The 24,396-nt window shown below is 42.1% G+C and overlaps 1 protein-coding gene across 1 annotated transcript in view; it reads right to left on the bottom strand.

Annotated features, from left to right (window-relative positions):
- The window catches only part of wrnip1 (WRN helicase interacting protein 1), a 28,046-nt gene extending 5,920 nt beyond the window's left edge, over positions 1 to 22,126 (bottom strand). The window contains exons 1-4 of the mRNA XM_024435886.2: positions 21,337 to 22,126; positions 7,093 to 7,287; positions 4,670 to 4,920; positions 68 to 291 (exon numbers count right to left, since the gene is read on the bottom strand). Coding sequence (XP_024291654.1) covers positions 68 to 291; positions 4,670 to 4,920; positions 7,093 to 7,287; positions 21,337 to 21,981 — 1,315 coding nt within the window. The 5' untranslated portion in view covers positions 21,982 to 22,126. The remainder of the gene's footprint in view (positions 1 to 67; positions 292 to 4,669; positions 4,921 to 7,092; positions 7,288 to 21,336) is intronic.
- Positions 22,127 to 24,396: the final 2,270 nt, after the last annotated feature.

Below are 24,396 nucleotides of genomic sequence, written 5' to 3'. Positions count from 1 at the left end.
CCATGCACCTGTTAGTATGATAGGTGTGCGACTCCTATACTCTTTTCTATTGAACCATTGGACTCACCTGCTTTGTCGTAGAGGATATGGGACCTCTGAAGGCCCTCCTTCACATGCTCCTCCTGCACCACAATGTCATGTGGGGTACTGCCAGATCCTGATTGGCCAGGATGGGCTGCACCCACCCGGGCCTGGACAGCCAGTTGGAGTCCGTTGAGCCCTGCTCGGGCGTCGCCGTCACACAGGTGGGCTATGGTGTCCAGAGCCTTCTGCTCAATATAGACCTTTGGTCTACAAAACATGAAAACAGAAACGCATTCAATAATAACAAATAAGAAATGTTTAGCTCCGATTATATTAGGCCTAAATGGCACAGAGAAAAGTGACAATAACTGTGTCTTTTTGCTATACTGCACATAGAAGCGTTTTCATCCAACATCAAATAGAGACCTTGCTGCTCAGAATTTGACTCCTGCAAACAGGGTGCTATGGTTTTTGGATGATCCTCCAGATCCCCCAGCCAACTACCTAATCGTTCATCCCCAGATCCAAACGGTTGACCCTGATGAAAAGCAACCGGTACGACGCCACACTTCGAGACCCTCTCACAGCGGCAGGCCCCCCCTGATGTATGGTGACATTAACCAGACCCACACGAGGGCACTCTTCAATTTAGCCAAGCAGATATATCGTATTGTTTTGACAATATCACAATATTATTTTTGCGCTAGTTGGCTGAACCGGCACCAAAATAAAATGACAGTACTGAATCGCAATACATATAGAATCATAATACATATTGCTTCGGCACCTAGGTATTGTGATAATATCGTAACGTGAGAGCTCTGGCAATTCACAGCCCTATTGGCCACTAAGGTGACAAATAAACAACCCCTTACCAAAAACCACATTATGGAGTCAGCAGGGGAGCATCTTTATTGGATTTGGCCTGGGTGATAATGTTATTGCAGGAGCTGGAGAGAAGTTAGCCTGAGTGTTCTTCTGGTCTGGGTGTCAGGTTAGACAGTCAGGACAGTGTTGAGCCGACAGTCCTGTGACAACATGAGAACTAACGGGGAGAGTGGAACGTGGTCCCTGGTCCCCGGGGCGATGCAAACACCCTCCACCAGCTCCAAGTGGGTCAGGACATGTAAACGTCTCTTGTTACCGATACCGACCCCCTTAATACTGATCCACATAACTCAAACCTAACCCACCATGCCAGGGACTTGCCACCTGAAAAACGCATCATTCTTGACTAGAATTTCAGTTTATTGAGTGGCCTCCAGAAACCTAATCGTAACTAAATGTATCCATTTAATTTGGCATATATTCTAGTCGACATGTGTAATCATCTATCAAGTTGATTTATGAAGTTCATCTTTCTAATCATTTGAGGTACCGGTAGGGTTACCGTTACGGTGACCGTATTATTAAGTGCATCTATCTCGAGACATGATAATGGTCCATTCTAAATCAAAACAAATATCACACATATATTATTTGGTTTATGTAAAGACAAGATTAAATAAAGTATTGTCTGATGGGTGACAATATTAGCCAATCACTTGTGAATGACATATTATCACTTTTGAATGATGCCTAGCGTGAGGCAAGAAACATGCATAATTGCATTTGCGGTCACTTTTGACAATGGTGTTTTCCCGCTAATAGAACATTCGCTCTTACAGCCTACTGCCGTGTGCACATTGCTGCGATTAGAATGTGAAGAAATAGCCTAATAGTTTATCAACATTTTAAGCTAAATGTTCTGATCTGTGGCATCAGCCTCATTGCGTAATTTTTTTTTTTTTAATGCTAATGGTTGTATTAATTTGGGATCAATCACGTCCCACAACTGTCCCAGACTATGTTTGGAATAATTATTTATTGCACAGAATAGATCAACTTTAGGACTATGGGGGATAGTAGATTGACATAGGCTAGTGCTTTTTCTGTTCGTTAGGCATACTCATCTTGTTGGCTGACGAAAAGTAAATGTGGACAGTAAATGTGGACACCTCGGAATTGGATAAGGACACGCGCAGTTGCGTCCCGATGTGTCGGTCTTCACTTTTAGCTTGTGGGAAAGACCCGATCAGGTGATGGAGAGCCATGTGAGTGAGGTGCTTCGGAGCACACAGCACTCAGGGAGAAGGGAATTATAAGTATTATATTCAGCCCAAAGGCACAACAGCCACTGGCCGCAAAAGCCATGGGATTTTTTACATCCACACAAAGGGGATGCCGCCAGGAAATTTGAGGCATTATCAAGTGCTTGTCAAATTGTGAATGAGAGACTGATGAAGTGTACAGCCGGTGCAAAAAACTAAGCAGAGCTCAAGCCTTTCAAGCAACTTTTTTCATATCATCATTAGTCACATCATGCAGTCTTAGAATGTATTGCAAATCTAAACATATAACCCAATGTTTGTAGAACAACTAAAGTTACATTAATACCTCTAAATTAAGCATATAGGAGAACCTATTTCTTTGATAACCACAACACAGAATAGCCGTATGTGTGCACTCCCTCAAATCGTTTCTATTTTATACAGCTTTGTTCAATTGCATTCATCATACTATAAAATCTAAAATAATGCCACGAAATTCAAAGCAAATATTGTCTGCTAAATGAACTAGTGTAGCCCACAGCCATATGGCATGGCCAGATCAGGACCTAACATAAGGACATCTCTGAGTATCTTATTCCGTTCTTCTGAAATAGACTACATGTTTCTTTAGACCTGTCTAAAATAAAATAAAAAATGGTTATATTGTAAAGGTGTAGGCATGGATTTATTAGACTTTTAAAAATGTAGAGGTTTCAAAGTTCTGCATCAGCGGCTTGTAGGCTACATGTGGAATCCATACTGGTACCTGGCAGTTATTTGCTTGACAATCACAGACTGACAAAATGTTGTGACCGCCACAGCCCTAGGTACCAGTGTGCTGATTCTGATCCATGAGCCTAAATGAAACAATAGATCTATATAGTAAATACCTGCGGGTAGATTAATAAAATATACTGTTTAAATGTTGACATTTAAGCCACTAAGTGTGACATCTGAACCGCATGCCATAGCTATGTGACACCAACAGCTCATTGGATATCCTACAAACCTTTCAATTCTATTCATGACTTTTGGCATACAATTAAATGATGTGAGGAGGGTGATAAGGGAGGGCACATACTAAACTAGTCTCATCTAGCTGTCCCAGTGGGACCTTCCTGTGAAACATACAGCCAAACATGCCTGTCTCCTCCCTTCGCTTGGACTCCAGACAAGATGATAGCCCCTTTTTAATTTGATAGGGGTGAGAGAGGGCTGAGACCATTTTTTGCTGATGCAGTGTGGAAAATGTCTGGTTTAAAAGGTTCCTTGGAACAAATGTATAGGTTGATAAATTTGACAGAACAAGATAGGATGTAAAGATGTGATGTAATAGAAAGGGTTGGTCCACCTGAGCGTAAAGATCTGTACACAACCGAAGAGCATCTCACTCCATGGCTTGCATCTGTACCAAGATCTTTAAACACAAATATAACATCTAATGTTAGCTCAATCACCACCACCACTCAATCACACCCATGTTGACCATGAAGGCTTTCTGCCATGAATCTGGTACACTGTTAAAACTGAGCCCTCATCTGCTGCCAGCAGTTAACAGCTGTCTCACTTAAACAGGCTAGGCTATACCGACACACTCCCCTCCACCTCTGTCAACAGAGAGAGAAATAGATAGAGGAGAGAAAGGAGAGAGAGAAAAAGAGAAAAGGGAGAGCGCGAGCGAGAGGTTACTAGTTAATTTAGCAGACAAGATTTGCTTAGAATTCCATGGCATTATAGTATATTTGTTACGGCTTTCTTCCGTCGAAGGAGAGTCGGACCAAAACGCAGCGTGGTTAGTTCGATACATGTTTAAAAAAGACAAAACACGATCAATACAAAAACAAGAAACGGGACGTGAAAACCTAATACAGCCTGTCTGGTGACAACTAACACAGAGACAGGAACAATCACCCACAAAACCCACAGTGAAACCCAGGCTACCTAAATATGGTTCCCAATCAGAGACAACGAGAATCACCTGACTGATTGAGAACCGCCTCAGGCAGCCATAGACTATGCTAGACACCCCTACTCAGCCACAATCCCAATACCTACTAAAACCCCAATACAAAAACACAACACAAAATAAACCCATGTCACACCCTGGCCTGACCAAATAAATAGAAAACACAAAATACTAAGACCAGGGCGTGACAATATTATTTTAGAATATGAAGAATACAATTGAACAAAGCTGAATAAAATAGAAAGGATATTTTCTCCAAGAGAGAAAGAGAGAGAAAGGATAGCGAGCGAGTGAGTGAGAGAGAGGAGAGAAAGGAGAGAGAAAAAGAGAAAGAGGGAGGAGAGAGAGAGGGAGGAGAATAAGGAGAGAGAGAGAGAGAACACAACTGCCAGGGCTGTCTGCCTATAGTCAGGCCTGCCAGGCTATAAATGACCTAAAGGAAAACATTTTAAGGTGGGCAGAGTAGAGAGGACATCCCCCTCGACCAATCAGGGTTCAGGAATCCCAGACTTAAGGATGACGTGTCTACACGGCACGTTCCGTGATAACAAGGCGCTCATTCCGAGAGGAAGGGGTATCAGCTACTTACTCTGATCTGAGCTCGGTTGGGTCTAACTCGTTTTGATCTATGCGGTCGCTGAGATCTTCTCCCAGTACACTGATCCCCAGCGTAGCGACGGCCCTGAGCAGGATCAACCCCATTGCCTCCACAGACAGCTTGTCCAGAACCAGGACCCTGCACCTGCTAAGCAGAGCCGCGTTCACCTGGAACGAAGGGTTCTCCGTGGTTGCCCCGATCAGAGTCACTGTCCCACACTCCACATGAGGGAGGAAGGTATCCTACATACAGGCAGACAACAAGAGACATAGAAAGAGAGTGAAGAGAGACATGGGAAGAAAAGAGAAGGTGTTGAGCATCCCAAAAGTGGTTCAAAATCAAGGGCTTTGATTACCTGTGCATGAAATACCATTTGCACTATACCTCACTGTACATTGGTTTAATAGGGTAGCTGTGTAAAAGCATTATAGGGTACATGGTTAAAATACAAATCTATCTCACGCATGCGCTATGATGGCTAAGTTTTCCCTCTTAGCACCGCTTTAGCCCGAGCATGGTGTAGAGATTCGGCCCTGGCTCTAACTGCCTGTTAATTGTTATCAGAATTTACACAAACACAATATTTATTTTACCTTTATTTAACCAGGCAAGTCAGTTAAGAACATATTCTTATTTTCAATGACGGCCTAGGAATTGTGGGTTAACTGTCTGATCAGGGGCAGAGCGACAGATTTGTACCTTGTCAGCTCGGGGATTTGCACTTGCAACCTTCCGGTTACTAGTCCAACGCTCTGGCTACCCTGCCTCCCCTATAAAAGGGTCGTCCTGTGCCACAGTGAGTCCTTCATATTACACTACACAAAATGAAGACAGTAACTGATAAGGATATTTATTGCTATTTCCAGAGTGATACTTGTTTACTATGTTATTGTTACTATAGTTTGTTAAACTTTGTAGGTATATTAAAACAATTGTGGCATGCTGTACGAAGCAATTATTTCAGATCGGATTTTCTATCAAAACCCATCTGTCCATTATAGTGCTGAGCGATTAGTTCTTTATGAGGTTGGTTCGGTTTCGGTTCGATTATATCTTTTTTTTTAAAGACATTAACTGCACCATGCATTATGTGGGTTGAATGCTGTAACACAGAATAAGAATAAGATTATTAATAAAAGCCCCATGATGGTAGTCACTGCTCTTACTGCTTATCACTTACTAACCATCATTTACTCACATTACTTTAATAAAATATTTCAGTTGTGTATAATACATTTGATGACTTTTTCATTCCAAGTCATCATCTCATCTCTACAGAGCTGATGCCTACGCTGTCTGACAAAATCACTATCTCAGTAGTTCTTACTAAAGGTATACTTTTGACTGCTAAATACCAATAATATAAATCACTTAGATCATATATTGAGAAGTAGAGATACCTTGCGAAGCAACTACTCTCAATCGCTCTTGATCGAGCGCTCTTATGTCTCTTCTCTCCGTCTCTGTGTCTGCCACATACAGACCGGACAAGTAGTTGGCTCAATGCATTATGCTCATTGTAGTTAATTACCATGTTTTCAGTGCTAAACTATGTAGAATATTGGCCTGTTGGAAACTACAACTACATCGGACAGTTCAGGCTGGATCTGATTTATCTCTTGAAAAACAGAACGAAATGGAATTCATATATTTGAACCAAAGTTGGTAAATTAGTTGTCAAAAAAACAAACAAAAAAACAGAAATTTCAGTTAATCATTCAGCACTAGTCCATTATGTTACATTTAGAACTAAATATGTTTTAGTCGATATGTACTGGTCAGGGATGTGGACCACAGATGCAGATTAAGTACACACCATGTTACTACAATGGTGTGTGGGTACTGTTACACAATGGTGTGGAGTTGTGAAAGAAAAGAATGGCCACTAACATTCAACATAAATCTGAGGCGTTATCTTGGCTAGTTAGGTGATGTGATACCATATTCTAATAGTAGAATTATGCAAACAACCTCTCTCTCAAATGGCTTCAGGGAATCTGATTGAGATGCTACTCTAAAAATCTATGAATCTTTCCAAGAATCTGTGGTAGATACAAAGAGGGTGGATAATGGGTATTGTTTGAGGGAATTAAGTCTTTATTTTGGGATCATGGGATGGACATTCCTATACTAGTGTGGTTGAGACCGCGCAGACAGACTAGCATGATAGCCAATCATAAGTGTACAGAGATTTCTGACAAATGTGTGGCTGTAGGTAGGCAAGGGCAACTAAATAATTTGGCCTACAACTCCATGGAGTACACTACTCATTATGAAAAATGTGATAAGACATAAGATGAGTGAAATTAGACCTACACATTTTCATAAAAATAAATGTCATCACCCTTTGTCATTAATATTGGCTGAAACCTGAGCCCAATTCTTCTTATTGGCTGGAGCACTTTGGTTATTACCTGTTGTGACTTGTTGAAGCGATGGATCTCATCTATAAAGAGGATGGTCTTCCTCTTCATCAGTTTTAACTCATTCTGGGCCTGCTTAATGACCTCTCGCACCTCATTGGTGGATGTGCTGGTGGCAGAGAGAGAAACGAAGCGGGCCGTGCCCCTCTTCTTATTGCCGCTGGCTATGATGTGGGCCAGGGTGGTCTGGAAGGAAGGACAGAGATACATAAACGTAAGAGTTCATAGTGACACCATATCTAATTCTTAGAATTCTTATCCATCTGAAGAAAGCGAGTACCTGTGAATACTTGTCTCGTTCAAAATATGATTACTACTAATGATGAAGATAGATACATAATATGATTCCCTCTTATGTGTGGGGCCCTATGTGAAACTTATTTTTCTTCATTAAATCCTTGGGAATGCAGGCAGGCACCTAAAATCATGCATCTACTGATCCCGCTGCGTGCCACTGTCACAGCATTTCCATCTGTATTTTATAGGCCTATAATGCATTTTCCAGTCCCTATAATCCACAGATGGAACCAAGTCCCCTGGTCCCTGCCTAGAAGACCCTGAAGACAGATTCATAAATCTAGCCTCCACTGTAAATCCTGGGGTCCAGCTCCATAAATCTCATGAAAACTGACCCATGACACCAGGGGGGCTGACAAAGAGAGTCAGCGAGAAAGGGAAAGTGTTAAGAGGCATGCTGTTATGGTTGCCAGTCAAGTCAGAGGTAGCTGGCCTATTATGGCGTTAACAGTGCAGATAACGCAAGACTCCAGCCAGTCACTATACAGTATCTAGGCCTAATGGGAGAATTTCAAGCAGTTCCAATTATGTGACTGCCATCCGTGGGCATTGCAATAATCACATGAACTCAGTCAATCATCATCAAAAAACTGCAGAAATGGCCTTATCTTTAGGCTGAACGTTATGTAGGCACTGGGCATATGCCCTATTGTTACATTCCAAGGCTGCTGCAAGGTCTTCCCTGCCCACAGGGGTCTCGTGTTCTTGAGCAACGACGACCTCAGGGGGATGGTTGGTTGAAATCAATATTTGTCTGCTTTATAGATTATTTTTCTAACAAGCTGCAACTGAGCAACACTAATTGGTCTGGTCTAAAAAAAAAAAAAATGGCACTGATGCTGATATGAGAAGTTGCTGTTGCTGCTGTTGTCAGTCCCACTTCTTCTTCGATGAATTTCACCTGTGGTTGGCATCCAATAAATGTTGCATTCCCGTCACCTACCAGACTGGAATACAACTCCATAATACTTTGCTGAAAAAAGCATATTTTTAAAATACCCTACCATCTAACACAACACTCACAAAAACAAAAAAATATATATATATCATACTCCACTATTTAACCCCTGTGTGGTGTTTGGGTCTGTGGGCCCATTTTCAATGTTTACTAAAATAAAAATGATACAATTAATACTTTTTTCAAACTGAGACTCATTGACCTTGGCAAATCTTCGGTGAAGAACATGTAAAATAACACATTTTCACACTGTGCACTCCCCTACACATTAATATTACATATGTGGTGTTCAGGTCCACTGGACCTGAGGGTAATAAAAGTGTGGGAAAGTGTGTGTGTGGGTGAAAACAAGTAAAAATTAAACAAAAATGTTTGCTGTGTGCCTTCAATCTGTTTTCCTCCTCCCTGGGCCTGCTGTTTCAACATAGCACCAAGAACCTGTCTGTTTCCCTGCCAGTCGCCCTCTTTTCTCACTCTTTACCCTTTGTAGTGTGTGAAACTACACAATGTCTTGTGAGAACATGCACAATGTTATTACAATATATAATTTTAATACATTGTAAATATTATTTCCCCACACTCTACCCCAACCAGGTGCAAATTGGGGGAGGGACACAACAAATAAATAGCTTTGCATATGTGGCTACTTAACACAATCAATCAGTGTGGCAAAAATTATCTCTGCTCAGAGGGCCTTAGAAATTTTTTAGCAGAGAGAGAAGCTAGTGTGAAAGAAGCATCTTCCACTTTGGAAAATCATGAATTTTGTCCCTGTCAATTCGGAGTCTGACAGGGAGTTGGATGAAGAGGATGAGACTGACAATAAGCCACCCCCACATTCCCAGTGGGTCAGAGGTTTACATACAATCAATTAGTATTTGTTAGCATTGACTTTAAATAGTTTAACTTGGGTAAAACGTTTTGGGTAGCCTTCCAAGTTGGGTGAATTTTGGCCAATTCCTCATGACAGAGCTGGTGAGTCAGGTTTGTTGGCCTCCTTGCTCTCACATGCTTTTTCAGTTCTGCTCACAAGTTTTCTATAGGCTTGAGGTCAGGGCGTTGTGATGGCCACTCCAATACCTTGACTTTGTTGTCCTTAAGCCAACAACTTTGGAAATATGCTTGGGGTAATTGTCCATTTGGAAGACCCATTTGCTTCCAAGCTTTAACTTCCTGACTGATGTCTTGAGATGTTGCTTCAATATATCCACATAATTTTCTTGCCTCATGATGCCATCTATTTTGTGAAGTGCACCAGTCCCTCCTGCAGCAAAGCACCCCCACAACATGATGCTGCCACCCCCATGCTTCATGGTTGGGATGGTGTTCTTTGGCTTGCAAGTCTCCCCCGTTTTCCTCCAAACATAACAATGGTCATTATAGCCAAACAGTTCTATTTTTGTTTCATCAGACCAGAGGACATTTCTCCAAAAAGTATAATCTTTGTCCCCATGTGCAACGGTAGGCTTTTTTATGGCGGTTTTGGAGCAGTGGCTTCTTCCTTGCTGAGCGGCCTTTCAGGTTATGTCGATATAGGACTCGTTTTACTGTGGATATAGATTAGAGGTCGACCGATTATGATTTTTCAACGCCGATACCGATTATTGGAGGACCAAAAAGGCCGATACCGATTAATCGGCCGATATATATATATTTTTTGTAATAATGACAATTACAACAATACTGAATTAACACTTATTTTAACCTCTAGGGACACCCCATCCCGTGAACGGGACCGTTGTCATCATCTGACACTAATTAGCATAACGCAACGGACATAAATATTACTAGAAAATATTCCTATTCATGAAAATCACAAGTGAAATATATTGAGACACAGCTTAGCCTTTTGTTAATCACCCTGTCATCTCAGATTTTCAAAATATGCTTTACAGCCAAAGCTAGACAAGCATTTGTGTAAGTTTATCGATAGCCTAGCATAGCATTTTGTCCAGCTAGCAGCAGGTAACTTGGTCACGGAAATCAGAAAAGCAATCAAATTAAATCGTTTACCTTTGATGAGCTTCGGATGTTTTCACTCACGAGACTCCCAGTTCGATAGCAAATGTTCCTTTTTTCCAAAAATATTATTTTTGTAGGCGAAATAGCTCTGTTTGTTCTTCACGTTTGGCTGAGAAATCGCCCGGAAATTGCAGTCACGAAAACTGCGAAGAATATTCCAAATTTGCTCCATAATATCGACAGAAACATGGCAAACATGGTTTATAATCAATCCTCAAGGTGTTTTTCAAAAATCTATTCGATAATATATCCATCGGGACAATTCATTTTTCATTAGGACCGATTGGAGTAATGGCTACCTCTGTATTTTACGCGAGAATCTCTCTGGGAGCATCAGTTGAACACTTGCGCAATGTAGCCGCCTACGGGTATTCTTCAACATAATTTATTTTAATTTTTTTACCTTTATTTAACTAGGCAAGTCAGTTAAGAACAAATTCTTATTTTCAATGGCGGCCTAGGAATGGTGGGTTAACTGCCTGTTCAGGGGCAGAACGACAGATTTGTTCCTTGTCAGCTCGGGGATTTGATCTTGCAACCTTCCAGTTACTAGTCCAACGCTCTAACCACCTGCCTTACATTGCACTCCACGAGGAGCCTGTGTGGCAGGCTGACTACCTGTTACGAGAGTGCAGCAAGAAGCCAAGGTAAGATGCTAGCTAGCATTAAACTTATCTTATAAAAAACAATCAATCTTAACATAATCACTAGTTAACTACACATGGTTGATGATATTACTAGTTTATCTAGCGTGTCCTGCGTTGCATATAATCGATGCGGTGCCTGTTAATTTCTCATCGAATCGAGGCCTACTTTGCCAAACGGGTGATGATTTAACAAGCGCATTCGTGAACAAAGCACTGTCTTTGCACCAATGTGTACCTAACCATAAACATCAATGCCTTTCTTAAAATCAATACACAAGTGTATATATTTTTAAACCTGCATATTTAGTTAATATTGCCTGCTAACATGAATTTATTTTAACTTGGGAAATCGTCACTTCTCTTGCGTTCCGTGCAAGCAGTCGGGGTATATGCAGCAGTTTGGGCCGCCTGGCTCGTTGCTAACTGTGTGAAGACCATTTATTCCTAACAAAGACCGTAATTAATTTGCCAGAATTAACATGAAGGTTGTACAATGTTACAGCAATATTTAGATTTAGGCATGCCACCCATTAGATAAAATACAGAACGGTTCCGTATTTCACTGAAAGAATAAACGTTTTGTTTTCGAAATTATAGTTTCCGGATTTGACCATATTAATGACCTAAGTCTCGTATTTCTGTGTGTTATTATGTTATAATTAAGTCTATGATTTGTCTGACTGAACGGTGGTAGGCAGCAGCAGGCTCGAAAGCATTCAGTCAAACAGCACTTTCGTGCGTTTGCCAGCAGCTCTTTGCTGTGCTTCAAGCATTGAGCTGTTTATGACTTCAAGCCTATCAACTCCCAAGATTAGGCTGGTGTAACCGATGTGAAATGGCTAGCTAGTTAGTGGGGTGCGCGCTGATAGCGTTTCAATCGGTGATGGAAACAGGTGGCTGTAGACAGGGAGCGTCATAGCGTCATTTCCGGTCACAACTTGCAGACTTGTTTACGTGCTGCTATGCAGTCTGTTGCCAACCTTACTTTGCTACCTGAGAACTTTACGGTTTTTACTTTTTAATTAACGTTTATATTTTTTATTTTTCCCTCACTCAACTTTTTTCCCGTTCAACTTTTTCACTCCGGACGTTTTATCTGGACATGGTTCATCAGGACTTCCAACAGCCGAAGCTAAGTAGTAACATTAACATGATGCCTTCTAATTGCAGTCGCTGTACTCATAATAAACAGGAGAATGATCACCTTATGGCGAGGATAGCTGTGCTGCAAGTCCAGCTTCAGATGCAATCGTTAGGCAAGGGTAATTTCAGTGTGCCACCAGTAAGTACAGCATCTGTGCCACCAGTAAGTACAGATAGTAACGTTAGTATAAATCCCCTTGCACGGTCCCCGAAGCCGGACAACTTTCTCATAGCTTCTGGAGGGAAATGCTGTAGGAATGCTCAACCGGTGTCGCTCATTCAGCCGACAGAAACTTTCAACCGGTTCTCCCCAGTAAGCAGCGAGTCAGAGGCCGAGCCTTGAGTAATTGTCTCTGGCCCTTTCCCAGTTAGGGGGAGTGATGAGCTCTACAGCAGTCTCACAACTCAATCGCTGGTTGAAAACTGTTTTCTGCCCCTGCCAAAAGATAGAATTTGTAGATAATGGGCCCTCTTTCTGGGACTCACCCACAAACAGGACCAAGCCTGGCCTGTTGAGTAGTGACAGACTCCATCCTAGCTGGAGGGGTGCTCTCATCTTATCTACGAACATAGACAGGGTTCTAACTCCCCTAGCTCCACAATGAAATAGGGTGCAGGCCAGGCAGCAGGCTGTTAGCCAGCCTGCTAGCTTAGTGGAGTCTGCCACTAGCACAGTCAGTGTAGTCAGCTCAGCTATCCCCATTGAGACCGTGTCTGTGCCTCGACCTAGGTTGGGCAAAACTTAACATGGCGGTGTTTGCCTTAGCAATCTCCTCACTAAAATAAAGACCTCCTCCATTCCTGCCATTATTGAAAGAGCGTGTGATACCTCACATCTCAAAATAGGGCTACTTAGTGTTAGATCCCTCACTTCAAAGGCAGTTATAGTCAATGAACTATAATGCTGACTGATCATAATGTTGATGTGATTGGCCTGACTGAAACACGGCTTAAGCCTGATGAATTTACTGTGTTAAATGAGGTCTCACCTCCTGGTTACACTAGTGACCATATCCCCCATGCATCCCGCAAAGGCGGAGGTATTACTAACATTTACGATAGCAAATGTCCATTTACAAAACAAAAAAAAACAGTGTTCGTCTTTTGAGCTTCTAGTCATGAAATCTATGCAGCCTACTCAATCACTTTTTATAGCTACGGTTCACAGGCCTCCTGGGCCATATACAGCGTTCCTCACTGAGTTCCCTGAATTCCTATCGGACCTTGTAGTCATTGCAGATAATATTCTAATTTTTGGTGACTTTAATATTCACATGGAAAAGTCCACAGACCCACTCCAAAAGGCTTTCGGAGCCATCATCGACTCAGTGGGTTTTGTCCAACATGTCTCTGCCTTCCCACTGCCGAAGTCACACTCTGGACCTAGTTTTGTCCCATGGAATAAATGTTGTAGATCTTAATGTTTTTCCTCATAATCCTGGACTATCGGGACCACCATTGTATTACGTTTGCAATCGCAACAAATAATCTGCTCAGACCCCAACCAAGGAGCATCAAAAGTCGTGCTATAAATTCTCAGGCAAGCCAAAGATTCCTTGATGCCCTTCCAGACTCCCTCTGCCTACCCAAGGACGTCAGAGGACAAAAATCAGTTAACCACCTAACTGAGTAACTCAATTTAACCTTGCGCAATACCCTAGAAGCAGTTGCACCCCTAAAAACATTTGTCATAAGAAACTAGCTCCCTGGTATACAGAAAACACCTGAGCTCTAAAGCAAGCTTCCAGAAAATTGGAACGGAAATGGCGCCACACTAAACTGGAAGTCTTCCGACTAGCTTGGAAAGCTAGACAGTACCGTGCAGTATCGAAGAGCCCTCACTGCTGCTTGATCATCCTATTTTTCCAACTTAATTGAGGAAAATAAGAACAATCTGAAATGTATTTTTGATACTGTCGAAAAGCTAACTAAAAAGCAGCATTCCCCAAGAGAGGATGGCTTTCATTTCAGCAGTAATAAATTCAACTTCTTTGAGGAAAAGATCATGATCATTAGAAAGCAAATTACAGACTCCTCTTTAATTCTGCGTATTCCTCCAAAGCTCAGTTGTCCTGAGTCTGCACAACTCTACTAGGACCTAGGATCAAGGGAGACACTCAAAGTGTTTTAGTACTATATCTCTTGACACAATGTTGAAAATCATCATGGCCTCTAAACCTTCAAGCTGCATACTGGACCCTATTCCAACTAAACTACTGAAAGAGCTGCTTCCTGTGCTTAGCCCTCCTATGTTGAACATAATAAACGGCTCTCTATCCACCGGATGTGTACCAAACTCACTAAAAGTGGCAGTAATAAAACCTCTATTGAAAAAGCCAAACCTTGACCCAGAAAATATAAAAAACTATCAGCCTATATCACATCTACCATTCCTCTCCAAAAATGTTGGAAAATCTATTGCGCAGCAACTCACTGCCTTCCAGAAGACAAACAATGTATACGAAATGCTTCAGTCTGGTTTTAGACCCCTTCATAGCACTGAGACTGCACTTGTGAAGGTGATAAATGACCTTTTAATGGCGTCAGACCAAGGCTCTGCATCTGTCCTCGTGCTCCTAGACCTTAGTGCTGCTTTTGATACCATTGATCACCATTCTTTTGGAGAGATTAGAACCACAAATTGGCCTACACGGACAAGTTCTGGCCTGGTTTAGAGCTTATCTGCCGGAAAGATATCAGTTTGTCTCTGTGAATGGTTTGTCCTCTGACAAATCAACTGTAAATTTCGGTGTTCCTCAAGGTTCAGTTTTAGGACCACTATTGTTTTCACTATATATATTTTACCTCTTGGGGATGTCATTCGAAAAAATAATGTTAACTTTCACTGCTATGCGGATGACACACAGCTGTACATTTCAATGAAACATGGTGAAGCCCCAAAATTGCCCTCGCTAGAAGCCTGTGTTTCAGACATAAGGAAGTGGATGGCTGCAAAATTTCTACTTTTAAACTCGGACAAAACAGAGATGCTTGTTCTAGGTCCCAAGAAACAAAGAGATATTCTGTTGAATCTGACAATTAATCTTAATGGTTGTACAGTCGTCTCAAATAAAACTGTGAAGGACCTTGGCGTTACTCTGGACCCTGATCTCTCTTCTGAACATATCAAGACTGTTTCAAGGAGAGCTTTTTTCCCCATCTACGTAACATTGCAAAAATCAGAAACTTTCTGTCCAAAAATTATGCAGAAAAATGAATCCATGCTTTTGTTACTTCTAGGTTAGACTACTGCAATGCTCTACTTTCCGGCTACCCGGATAAAGCATTAAATAAACTCCAATTAGTGCTAAATACGGCTGCTAGAATCCTGACTAGAACCAAAAACTTTGATCATATTACTCCAGTGCTAGCCTCCCTACACTGGCTTCCTGTTAACTTCTTATGGCTGCAGGGGCAGTATTGAGTAGCTTGGATGAAAGGTGCCCAGAGGTGCCTAGAGTAAACTGCCCGCTCCTCAGTCCCAGTTGCTAATATATGCATATTATTAGTAGTATTGGATAGAAAACACTCTGAAGTTTCTAAAACTGTTAGAATGATGTCTGTGAGTATAACAGAACTCATATGCCAGGCAAAAACCTGAGCAGAAATTCAAACAGGAAGTGGGAAATCTGAGGTTGGTCGATTTTCAACCCAGCCCCTATGGAATACACAGTGGGATATTGCTTGTTGCACTTCCTAAGGCTTCAACTAGATGTCAACTGTCTTTATAAACTTGTTTGAGGATTCTACTGTCAAGTGGGACCGAATGAGAGAGGAATGAGTCAGAGGTCTGCCAGCAGTCACGCGCTGGTCACACGCATTTCACTTGAGAGGTAGCTGCATTCCTTTGCTTTTCTGAAGACAAAGGAATTCTCCGGTTGGAATATTATTGAAGTTTTATGTTAAAAACGTCCTAAAGATTGATTCCATACATCGTTTGATATGTTTCTACGGACAGTTACGGAACTTTTTAACATTTCGCCTGCAACTAGGGAACGCGCTTCATGACTTTGGATTTGTTTACCAAACATGCTAACAAAAGTAGCTCTTTGGACAAAAATGATGGACATTATCGAACAAATCAAACATTTGTGTGGTACTGGGATTCCTGGGAGTGCATTCTTATGAAGATCATCAAAGGTAAGTGAATATTTATAATGTTATTTCTGATTTCTGTTGACTCCAACATGGCGGATATCTCTATTTGTTTTCTGAGCGCCGTTCTCACATTATTGCATGGTTTGCTTTTTCCGTAAAGCTTTTTTGAAATCTGACATAGCGGTTGCATTAAGGAAAAGTGTATCTATATTTCCATGTCTAACAATTGTATTTATCGACATTTATAATGAGTATTTCTGTCAAATTATGTGGCTCTCTGCAATATCACCGGATGTTTTTGGAACTAGTGAACATAACGCGCCAATGTATACTGAGATTTTTTTATATAAATATGCACTTTATCGAACAAAACATACATGTATTGTGTAACATGAAGTCCTATGAGTGTCATCTGATGAAGATCAAAGGTTAGTGATTAATTTTCTCTCTAATGTATCTCTTCTGCTTTTTGTGACTCTAATCGTTGGCTGGAAAAATGGCTGTGTTTTTCTGTGGCTTGGCTCTGACCTAACATAATTGTTTCTGGTGCTTTCGCTGTAAAGTCTATTTGAAATCAGACACTTTGGTGGGATTAACAACAAGATTACCTTTAAAATGGTTTAAGATACATGTATGTGTGTCACTTGAGTGGGTTGAGTCACTGACGTGGCCTTCCTGTCTGGGTTGGCGCCCCAATTGGGTTGTGCCGTGGCAGAGATCTTTGTGGGCTATACTCGGCCTTGTCTCAGGATGGTAAGTTGGTGGTTGAAGTTTTCCCTCTGGTGGTGTGGGGGCTGTGCTTTTGCAAAGTAGGTTGGGCTAAATCCTGCCTGTTTGGCCCTGTCCGGGGGTATCATCAGATGGAGCCACAGTGTCTCCTGACCCCTCCTGTCTCAGCCTCCAATATTTATGCGTCGGGGGGCTAGGGTCAGACTGTTATATATATATATTTTTGCAAATCGTTCCAGTCACAGGCAGCAGAGAACTGGAAGGAAAGGCGGCCAAATTAGGTGTTGGCTTTAGGGATGATCAGTGAGATACACCTGCTGGAGCGCGTGCTACGGGTGGGTGTTGCCATCGTGACCAGTGAACTGAGAAAAGGCAGAGCTTTACCTAGCATGGACTTGTAGATGACCTGGAGCCAGTGGGTCTGGCGACTAATATGTAGCGAGGACCAGACGACTAGAGCATACAGGTCGCAGTGGTGGGTGGTATAAGGTGCTTTAGTAACAAAACGGATGGCACTGTGATAAACTGCATCCAGTTTGCGGAGTAGAGTATTGGAAGCTATTTTGTAGATGACATCGCCGAAGTCGATGATTGGTAGGATAGTCAGTTTTACTAGGGTAAGTTTGGCGGCGTGAGTGAAGGAGGCTTTGTTGCGGAATAGAAAGCCGACTCTAGATTTGATTTTAGATTGGAGATTTGATATGAGTCTGGAAGGAGAGTTTACAGTCTAGCCAGACGCCTAGGTACTTATAGATGTCCACATATTCTAGGTCGGAACCATCCAGGGTGGTGATGCTAGTCGGGCGTGTGGGTGCAGGCAGTGAACGGTTGAAAAGCATGCATTTGGTTTTACTAGCGTTTAAGAGCAGTTAGAGGCCACGGAAGGAGTGTTGAAGCTCGTTTGGAGGTTAGATAGCACAGTGTCCAAGGAAGGGCCAGAAGTATACAGAATGGTGTCGTCTGCGTAGAGGTGGATCAGCGAATCGCCCGCAGCAAGAGCAACATAATTGATATATATAAAGAAAAGAGTCGATATCTAGAGTATTTCTGCACCCTCGACAACTACTGTGATTATTATTATTTGACCATGCTGGTCATTTATGAACATTTTGGCCATGTTCTGTTATAATCTCCACCCGGCACAGCCAGAAGAGGACTGGCCACCCCTCATAGCCTGGTTCCTCTCTAGGTTTCTTCCTAGGTTTTGGCCTTTCTAGGGAGTTTTTCCTAGCCACCGTGCTTCTACACCTGCATTGCTTGCTGTTTGGGGATTTAGGCTGGGTTTCTGTACAGCACTTTGATATATCAGCTGATGAAAGAAGGGCTATATAAATACATTTGATGTCACTCACTCTGAGACCTTGAAGTAGTTGTTCCACTTGCTCTGCAAGAGCCACAGCTTTTGTGGAGCGATGGGTAACACTTCGAGGGTGGCTGTTGTCGATGTGTTCCTTGTTCGAGCCCAGGTAGGGGCGAGGAGAGGGACGGAAGCTATACTGTTACACTGGCAATACTAAAGTGCCTATAAGAACATCCAATAGTCAAAGGTATATGAAATATAAATGGTATAGAGACATAGTCTTATAATTTCTATAATAACTACAACCTAAAACTTCTTACATGGGAATATTGAAGACTCATGTTAAAAGGAACCACCAGCTTTCATATGTTCTCATGTTCTGAGCAAGGAACTTAAATGTTAGCTTTTTTACATGGCACATATTGCACTTTTACTTTCTTCTCCAACACTTTGTTTTTGAATTATTTAAACCAAATTGAACATGTTTCATTATTTATTTGAAGCTAAAATGATTTGATTGATGTATTATATTAAGTTAAAATAAGTGTTCATTCAGTATTGTTGTAATTGTCATTATTACACATTTTTAAAAAATCAAAAATGTCTGATTAATCGGTATAGTTTTTTTGGTCCTCCAATAATCGGTATCGGCGTTGAAAAATCATAATTGGTCGACTTCTAGTAAGAATGCTGTTCATCGATTACAGCTCAGCATTTAATGCCATAGTACCCTACAAACTTGTCATTAAGCTCGAGACCCTGGGTCTCGACCCCGCCCTGTGCAACTGGGACCTGTACTTCCTGACTGGCTGCCCCCAGGTGGTGAGGGTAGGTAACAACATCTCCACCCCGCTGATCCTCAACACTGGGGCCCCACAAGGGTGCGTTCTCAGCCCTCTCCTGTACTCCCTGTTCACCCACGACTGCGTGGCCATGCACGCCTCCAACTCAATCATCAAGTTTGCAGCCGACACTAATGGTAGGCTTGATTACCAACAACGACGAAACGGCCTACAGGAAGGAGGTGAGGGCCCTCGGAGTGTGGTGTCAGGAAAATAACCTCACACAACGTCAACAAAACAAAGGAGATGATCGTGGACTTCAGGAAACAGCAGAGGGAGCAGCCCCCTATTCACATTGACGGGACAGTAGTGGAGAGGGTGAAAAGTTTTAAGTTCCTCGGCGTACACATCACAGACAAACTGAAATGGTCCACCCACACAGACAGCGTGGTGAAGAAGGCGCAGCGGTGCCTCTTCAACTTCAGGAGGCTGAAGAAATTTGGCTTGTCACCAAAAACACTCACAAACTTCTACAGATGCACAATCGAGAGCATCCTGTCAGGCTTTGTCACCGCCTGGTACAACAACTGCTCCGCCCATAACCGCAAGGCTCTCTAGAGGGTAGTGAGGTCTGCACAACGCATCACTGGGGGCAAACTACCTACCCTCCAGGACACCTACACCACCCGATGTCACAGGAAGGCCAAAAAGATCAAGGACAACAACCACCCAAGCCACTGCCTGTTCACCCCGCTATCATCCAGAAGGCGAGGTCAGTACAGGAGCATCAAAGCGGGGACCAAGAGACTGAAAAACAGCTTCTATCTCAAGGCCATCAGACTGTTAAACAGCCATCACTAACATTGAGTGGCTGCTGCCAACATACTGCTGCCATCAACTCTAGCCACTATAATAATGGAAAAATTTATGTAATAAATGTATCACTAGCCACTTTAAACAATGCCACTTTATATAATGTTTACATACCCTATTTTACTCATCTCATATGTATATACTGTACTCTATACCATCTACTGCATCTTGCCTATGCCGTTCGCCCATCACGCAATCAAATATATTTTTTATGTACATATTCTTATACATTCCTTTACACTTGTGTGTATAAGGTAGTTGTTGTGAAATTGTTAGAGGTTAGATATTACTGCATGGTCAGAACTAGAAGCACAAGCATTTCGCTACATTTGCATTAACATCTGCTAACCATGTGTATGTGACAAATAAAATTTGATTTGATGTGTGTCTGACTCTTCTACCTTGGCCTGCTGTAACTATATATGCGAGTGAGATGTTAGTAAAATTCCTGAACTAAGTGTTTTCATCATTCTAGATTGCAGCCGGTAGCAACATGAAGAAGCGCTGTGATGCGCGTGGACCCAAAGACAGGAAGACACAGTACACATGCATCAAGTGCAAGAAATACATTTGCAACACACACACACACACAGCAAAACTCTGTCCCTCATGTGGTGTGTAGACCAGCCTTAATTTGTGTTTTTTTTAAATCACATTTTATTTTTAAAATAATGATAGCGCTTTAATTGATACATTTTACCTAGCAGAGGTAAATGGCAAATATTAACTATGCTGTCAATATTTTTACATTTAACCTTTAACTAGGCAAGTCAGTTAAGAACAAATTCTAATTTATAATGAAGGTGTATTGCTTGTAATTGATGCAAGTCAACATCTAAGTATTAAGTAATTTTACATAAATTGTTATGGCTGTATTGTTTAAAAACCCAATAATGTTTTGGGTCCATCAGACCCGTGAACATTGGGTGAATAACAAAAACATGAACACCACACAAGGGTTAAATCTATTTAGTCCTACTTCAGGCCAACAGCCACCACTTAACACAACCTGTACCTCTTCTGACATCAAACCTTGCACACCCAATTACCTCTCTGCAGCTGCCACCACAACCTCTATTTTCTGCTATTTATGTTCCATCCCTGCAGGACAGTTGATAACCATTGTTATAAATGCCAGAATTACAGTCTTACTGAAACATATCACTTGGTTATCCCTCCGTACTGGTACAGATCTACTACTCACACCACACCTCTCAGGATCCCTCCCCCTTGACCCATCTTCCTTTACTTTCTTCACTGCCTCAGCATTTGATATCTTCTGCTCGTCAGTCACAAACTTCATCATCACTCACGTGTTACTTTCGTTTACAACATGGAAATACAATCTAGATTATATGTATATGTTTACAAAGTAGAAAACCACACCTTCCCACATCCAGGTGGTCCCCATAGGATCAATGACGGTATCTCCTGAGAGTCCAACAGCGACCTGAGAAGGGTGTGTTCTCCTACTACTTTGTTTTGGCCGAAATATTCCTCTAGCGTGGTTGGTCGCAGTTTCTCCGCCAGCGGCTTATCGATATTCAGCAGTGCGCGCACAGGTGTAGTATCACGCGGGGTCTTTATCAGTGTGTTCGATGCAGGGTGGTCGATGCAAAACTGTCCCATCGCTTTACCTGCCCCCATCTCGTCCGGTGAATGACGTTTCGTTCCTTTGCTGACAGCAGTGCTGGCAATCGGTTTATTCGATAAAAATGTATTTCGTTCACTTTGAACTGGACCCTTATTTATGTTAGTCTGAAACATCCTGAAAATCGGAGAGGGCGGCGCGGTACTTTTCCTCGCCTCCGACGAGTCTGTCGTGCTGACTGTTGGACTAGACGCTTCGCTAGAAATGCGAGGTTTCTTGAGAGGTGGTCCGTTCATGTCTTTACTGGTTGATGTCGGACAACTGTCATTGTTTAACAAACATCTGTCCAGATGGAAATTGATTTCTGACGCCGCGAATTCCTTAAAACAAACGGGACATTGTACTGGCTCCGCAACGCTACCTGCTACTTCGCTCGCCATGTTTTCTTTCCCGCTAAACTTGACCTCACCACGTGACCATAACACCGACACTTTATAAAAATATAATATTTTACATTTATTATAGCAGTTTAAAAAATAAAAAAGATCACTTAAGATTTGTGTTCACTTGCAGCATGTGAGCCATTTCTGTCTGCCTAGGACGGGGTCAGAATTTATTTGAAGCATTATGGGATTTGTAGTTTATGGTCTGTAGATAGTGGGCTTCTGGGCTACAGTCGATAAATCAATTAAGCCACTTCAGTTTTACAAACATAGATGCCATGGAACAGGTGACGGATGGAATAAATCATTTCTCATTTTCTCCATTATCCAAATGTATATCAACATCTCTTGCCAGGAGTAACATAGCCTGCATGCATGTCTGACAGTCTGTATTTCCTCTCTTCAGATCAGACAAGACGCCCAGCAGCCATGAGAGACAGGCACCAGAGGTCCCTCTGCAGAGGAGGACAGAGAGGGCCCACCATAGTTGGGGTCTGCCAGCTTGCTGAAAGCCAGAACAACGTAGCCAAGCTGACCTTCTTCTGCTACCTGGAGAGGGCGGACACCAGGATGGCTCATAATAATGTCTAGAACAGAGCGAATGGAATGGCATCAGCTATTTGGAATGGAATCAGCTATTTGGAATGGAATCAGCTATTTGGAATGGCATCATCTGTTTGGAATGGAATCAGCTATTTGGAATGGCATCAGCTATTTGGAATGGCATCATCTGTTTGGAATGGAATCAGCTGTTTGGAATGGCATCAGCTATTTGAATGGCATCAGCTATTTGATACCATTCCACTGATTCTGGTCCAGGCATTACCAGGAGCCCATCCCCCCCAATTAAGGTGTCACCAACCTCCTTTGGTAGGCATATTATACACTGACTATAGAAAACACGAGGACCACTTTCCTTGCACCCCTTTTGCTTTCAGAGCAGCCTCAATTAGTTGAGGCATGGATTCTACAAGGTGTCGAAAGCATCCCACAGGGATGCTGGCCCATGTTGACTCCAATGCTTCCCACAGCTGTGTCAAGTTGGCTGGATTTCCTTTGGGCGGTGGACCATTATTGAAACACATGGGAAACTGTTGAGCATGAAAAACCAGCAGTGTTGCAGTTCTTGACACTCAAACCGGTGTGCCCTGCACCTACTACCATACCTCGTTCAAAGGCACTTCAATCTTTTGTCTTGCCCATTCACCACACATACACAATCCATGTCTCAATTGTAAAATCCTTCTTTTACCCTGTCTCCTCCCCTTCATCTACACAGATTTTAAGTGGATTTAACAAGTGACATCAAAAAGGGATCATAGCTGTCACCTGGATTAACCTGGATTAACCTGGTGATATGATATGGAAAGAGGAGGTGTTCCTAATGATTTTTACACTCCGTTGCCGTGTCTTTGGCTATGCTGGATTAAGTGATATGACAATTTCTCCGTAATTAATATTACCTGATTGAGCTAATCATGTAAATGTAATTAACTAGAGAGTCGGGGCACCACAAAATAATATTTATAGAGCTGTTATCTTCCGAATAACCTCTTAAAGAACTAGTAATATTTTACATCAATAGCAGTCAATACTAATCATCATCTTAATTCAGTCTCATCTGCACGAACCCTGGCTAACAAGTTGAATCAGCAATACAAAATTGGGTTTAATTATTTATTTACTAAATACCTAACTAATCACACAGAATTACACATACACATAATTCAATCATAACTTGATTACAAATTACGTCATAAAGGAAAACGTCCCTAGCGGGCAGAACAGATATGACAGCTGGTTACACAAAAGAAAAGGGCTGAGTTTGAGTGAAAGAGCGGGAATACTGAGGAACAAAGGGCGAAGCTGTGAATACAGAATCTTATGCATTCTAAATTACCGCCCATTTGGAAGAGGAAAATGCAATAAATATTTACTCTGAGCTGCGCTTCGGTAGGTTGGTGGTAGATGGAAGGCCGTGTTGCCCAACCGAGTCCTTTGTCCTTTGAAGAATGTCTCTGCTGGTAAATTGGATACGTTGTAGTAACGTGTGTGGTAGATGGGATACTCTGTCTGTTCCTTCCTAACCTGCATTTGCAGCTGCTGTTGCTAACTCAACGGCTAGGAGGTATCACTTCTGTAGTAATAAGAGTTCAATGTTCATACCATTCGCTTCCAAAGCTCACGCTGATGTTGGCTTCGTTCTGTAGTTATTATCTGAACCATTCTGACATTGGACCGTCGTCCTCACATCCTCGGAACAGGAGGTTACATTGTCGTCAAGGCTTTATATAGGAAGGGAAAGGAGGGCATGTTTGAAAAGTTTTATAGCCCATGTCCCTTCACAGGGGCGGGCCACTGATTGAGCATAGCCCTAACCTTATGAAAACCCAAATCTCACATTTTAGAAGC

The sequence above is a fragment of the Oncorhynchus tshawytscha genome, linkage group LG10, assembly GCF_018296145.1.
Source record: "Oncorhynchus tshawytscha isolate Ot180627B linkage group LG10, Otsh_v2.0, whole genome shotgun sequence".
NCBI lineage: Eukaryota > Metazoa > Chordata > Actinopteri > Salmoniformes > Salmonidae > Oncorhynchus > Oncorhynchus tshawytscha.
The sequence above is the reverse complement of the archived record's forward strand: the minus strand, read 5'-3'. Positions and strand labels throughout refer to the sequence as shown.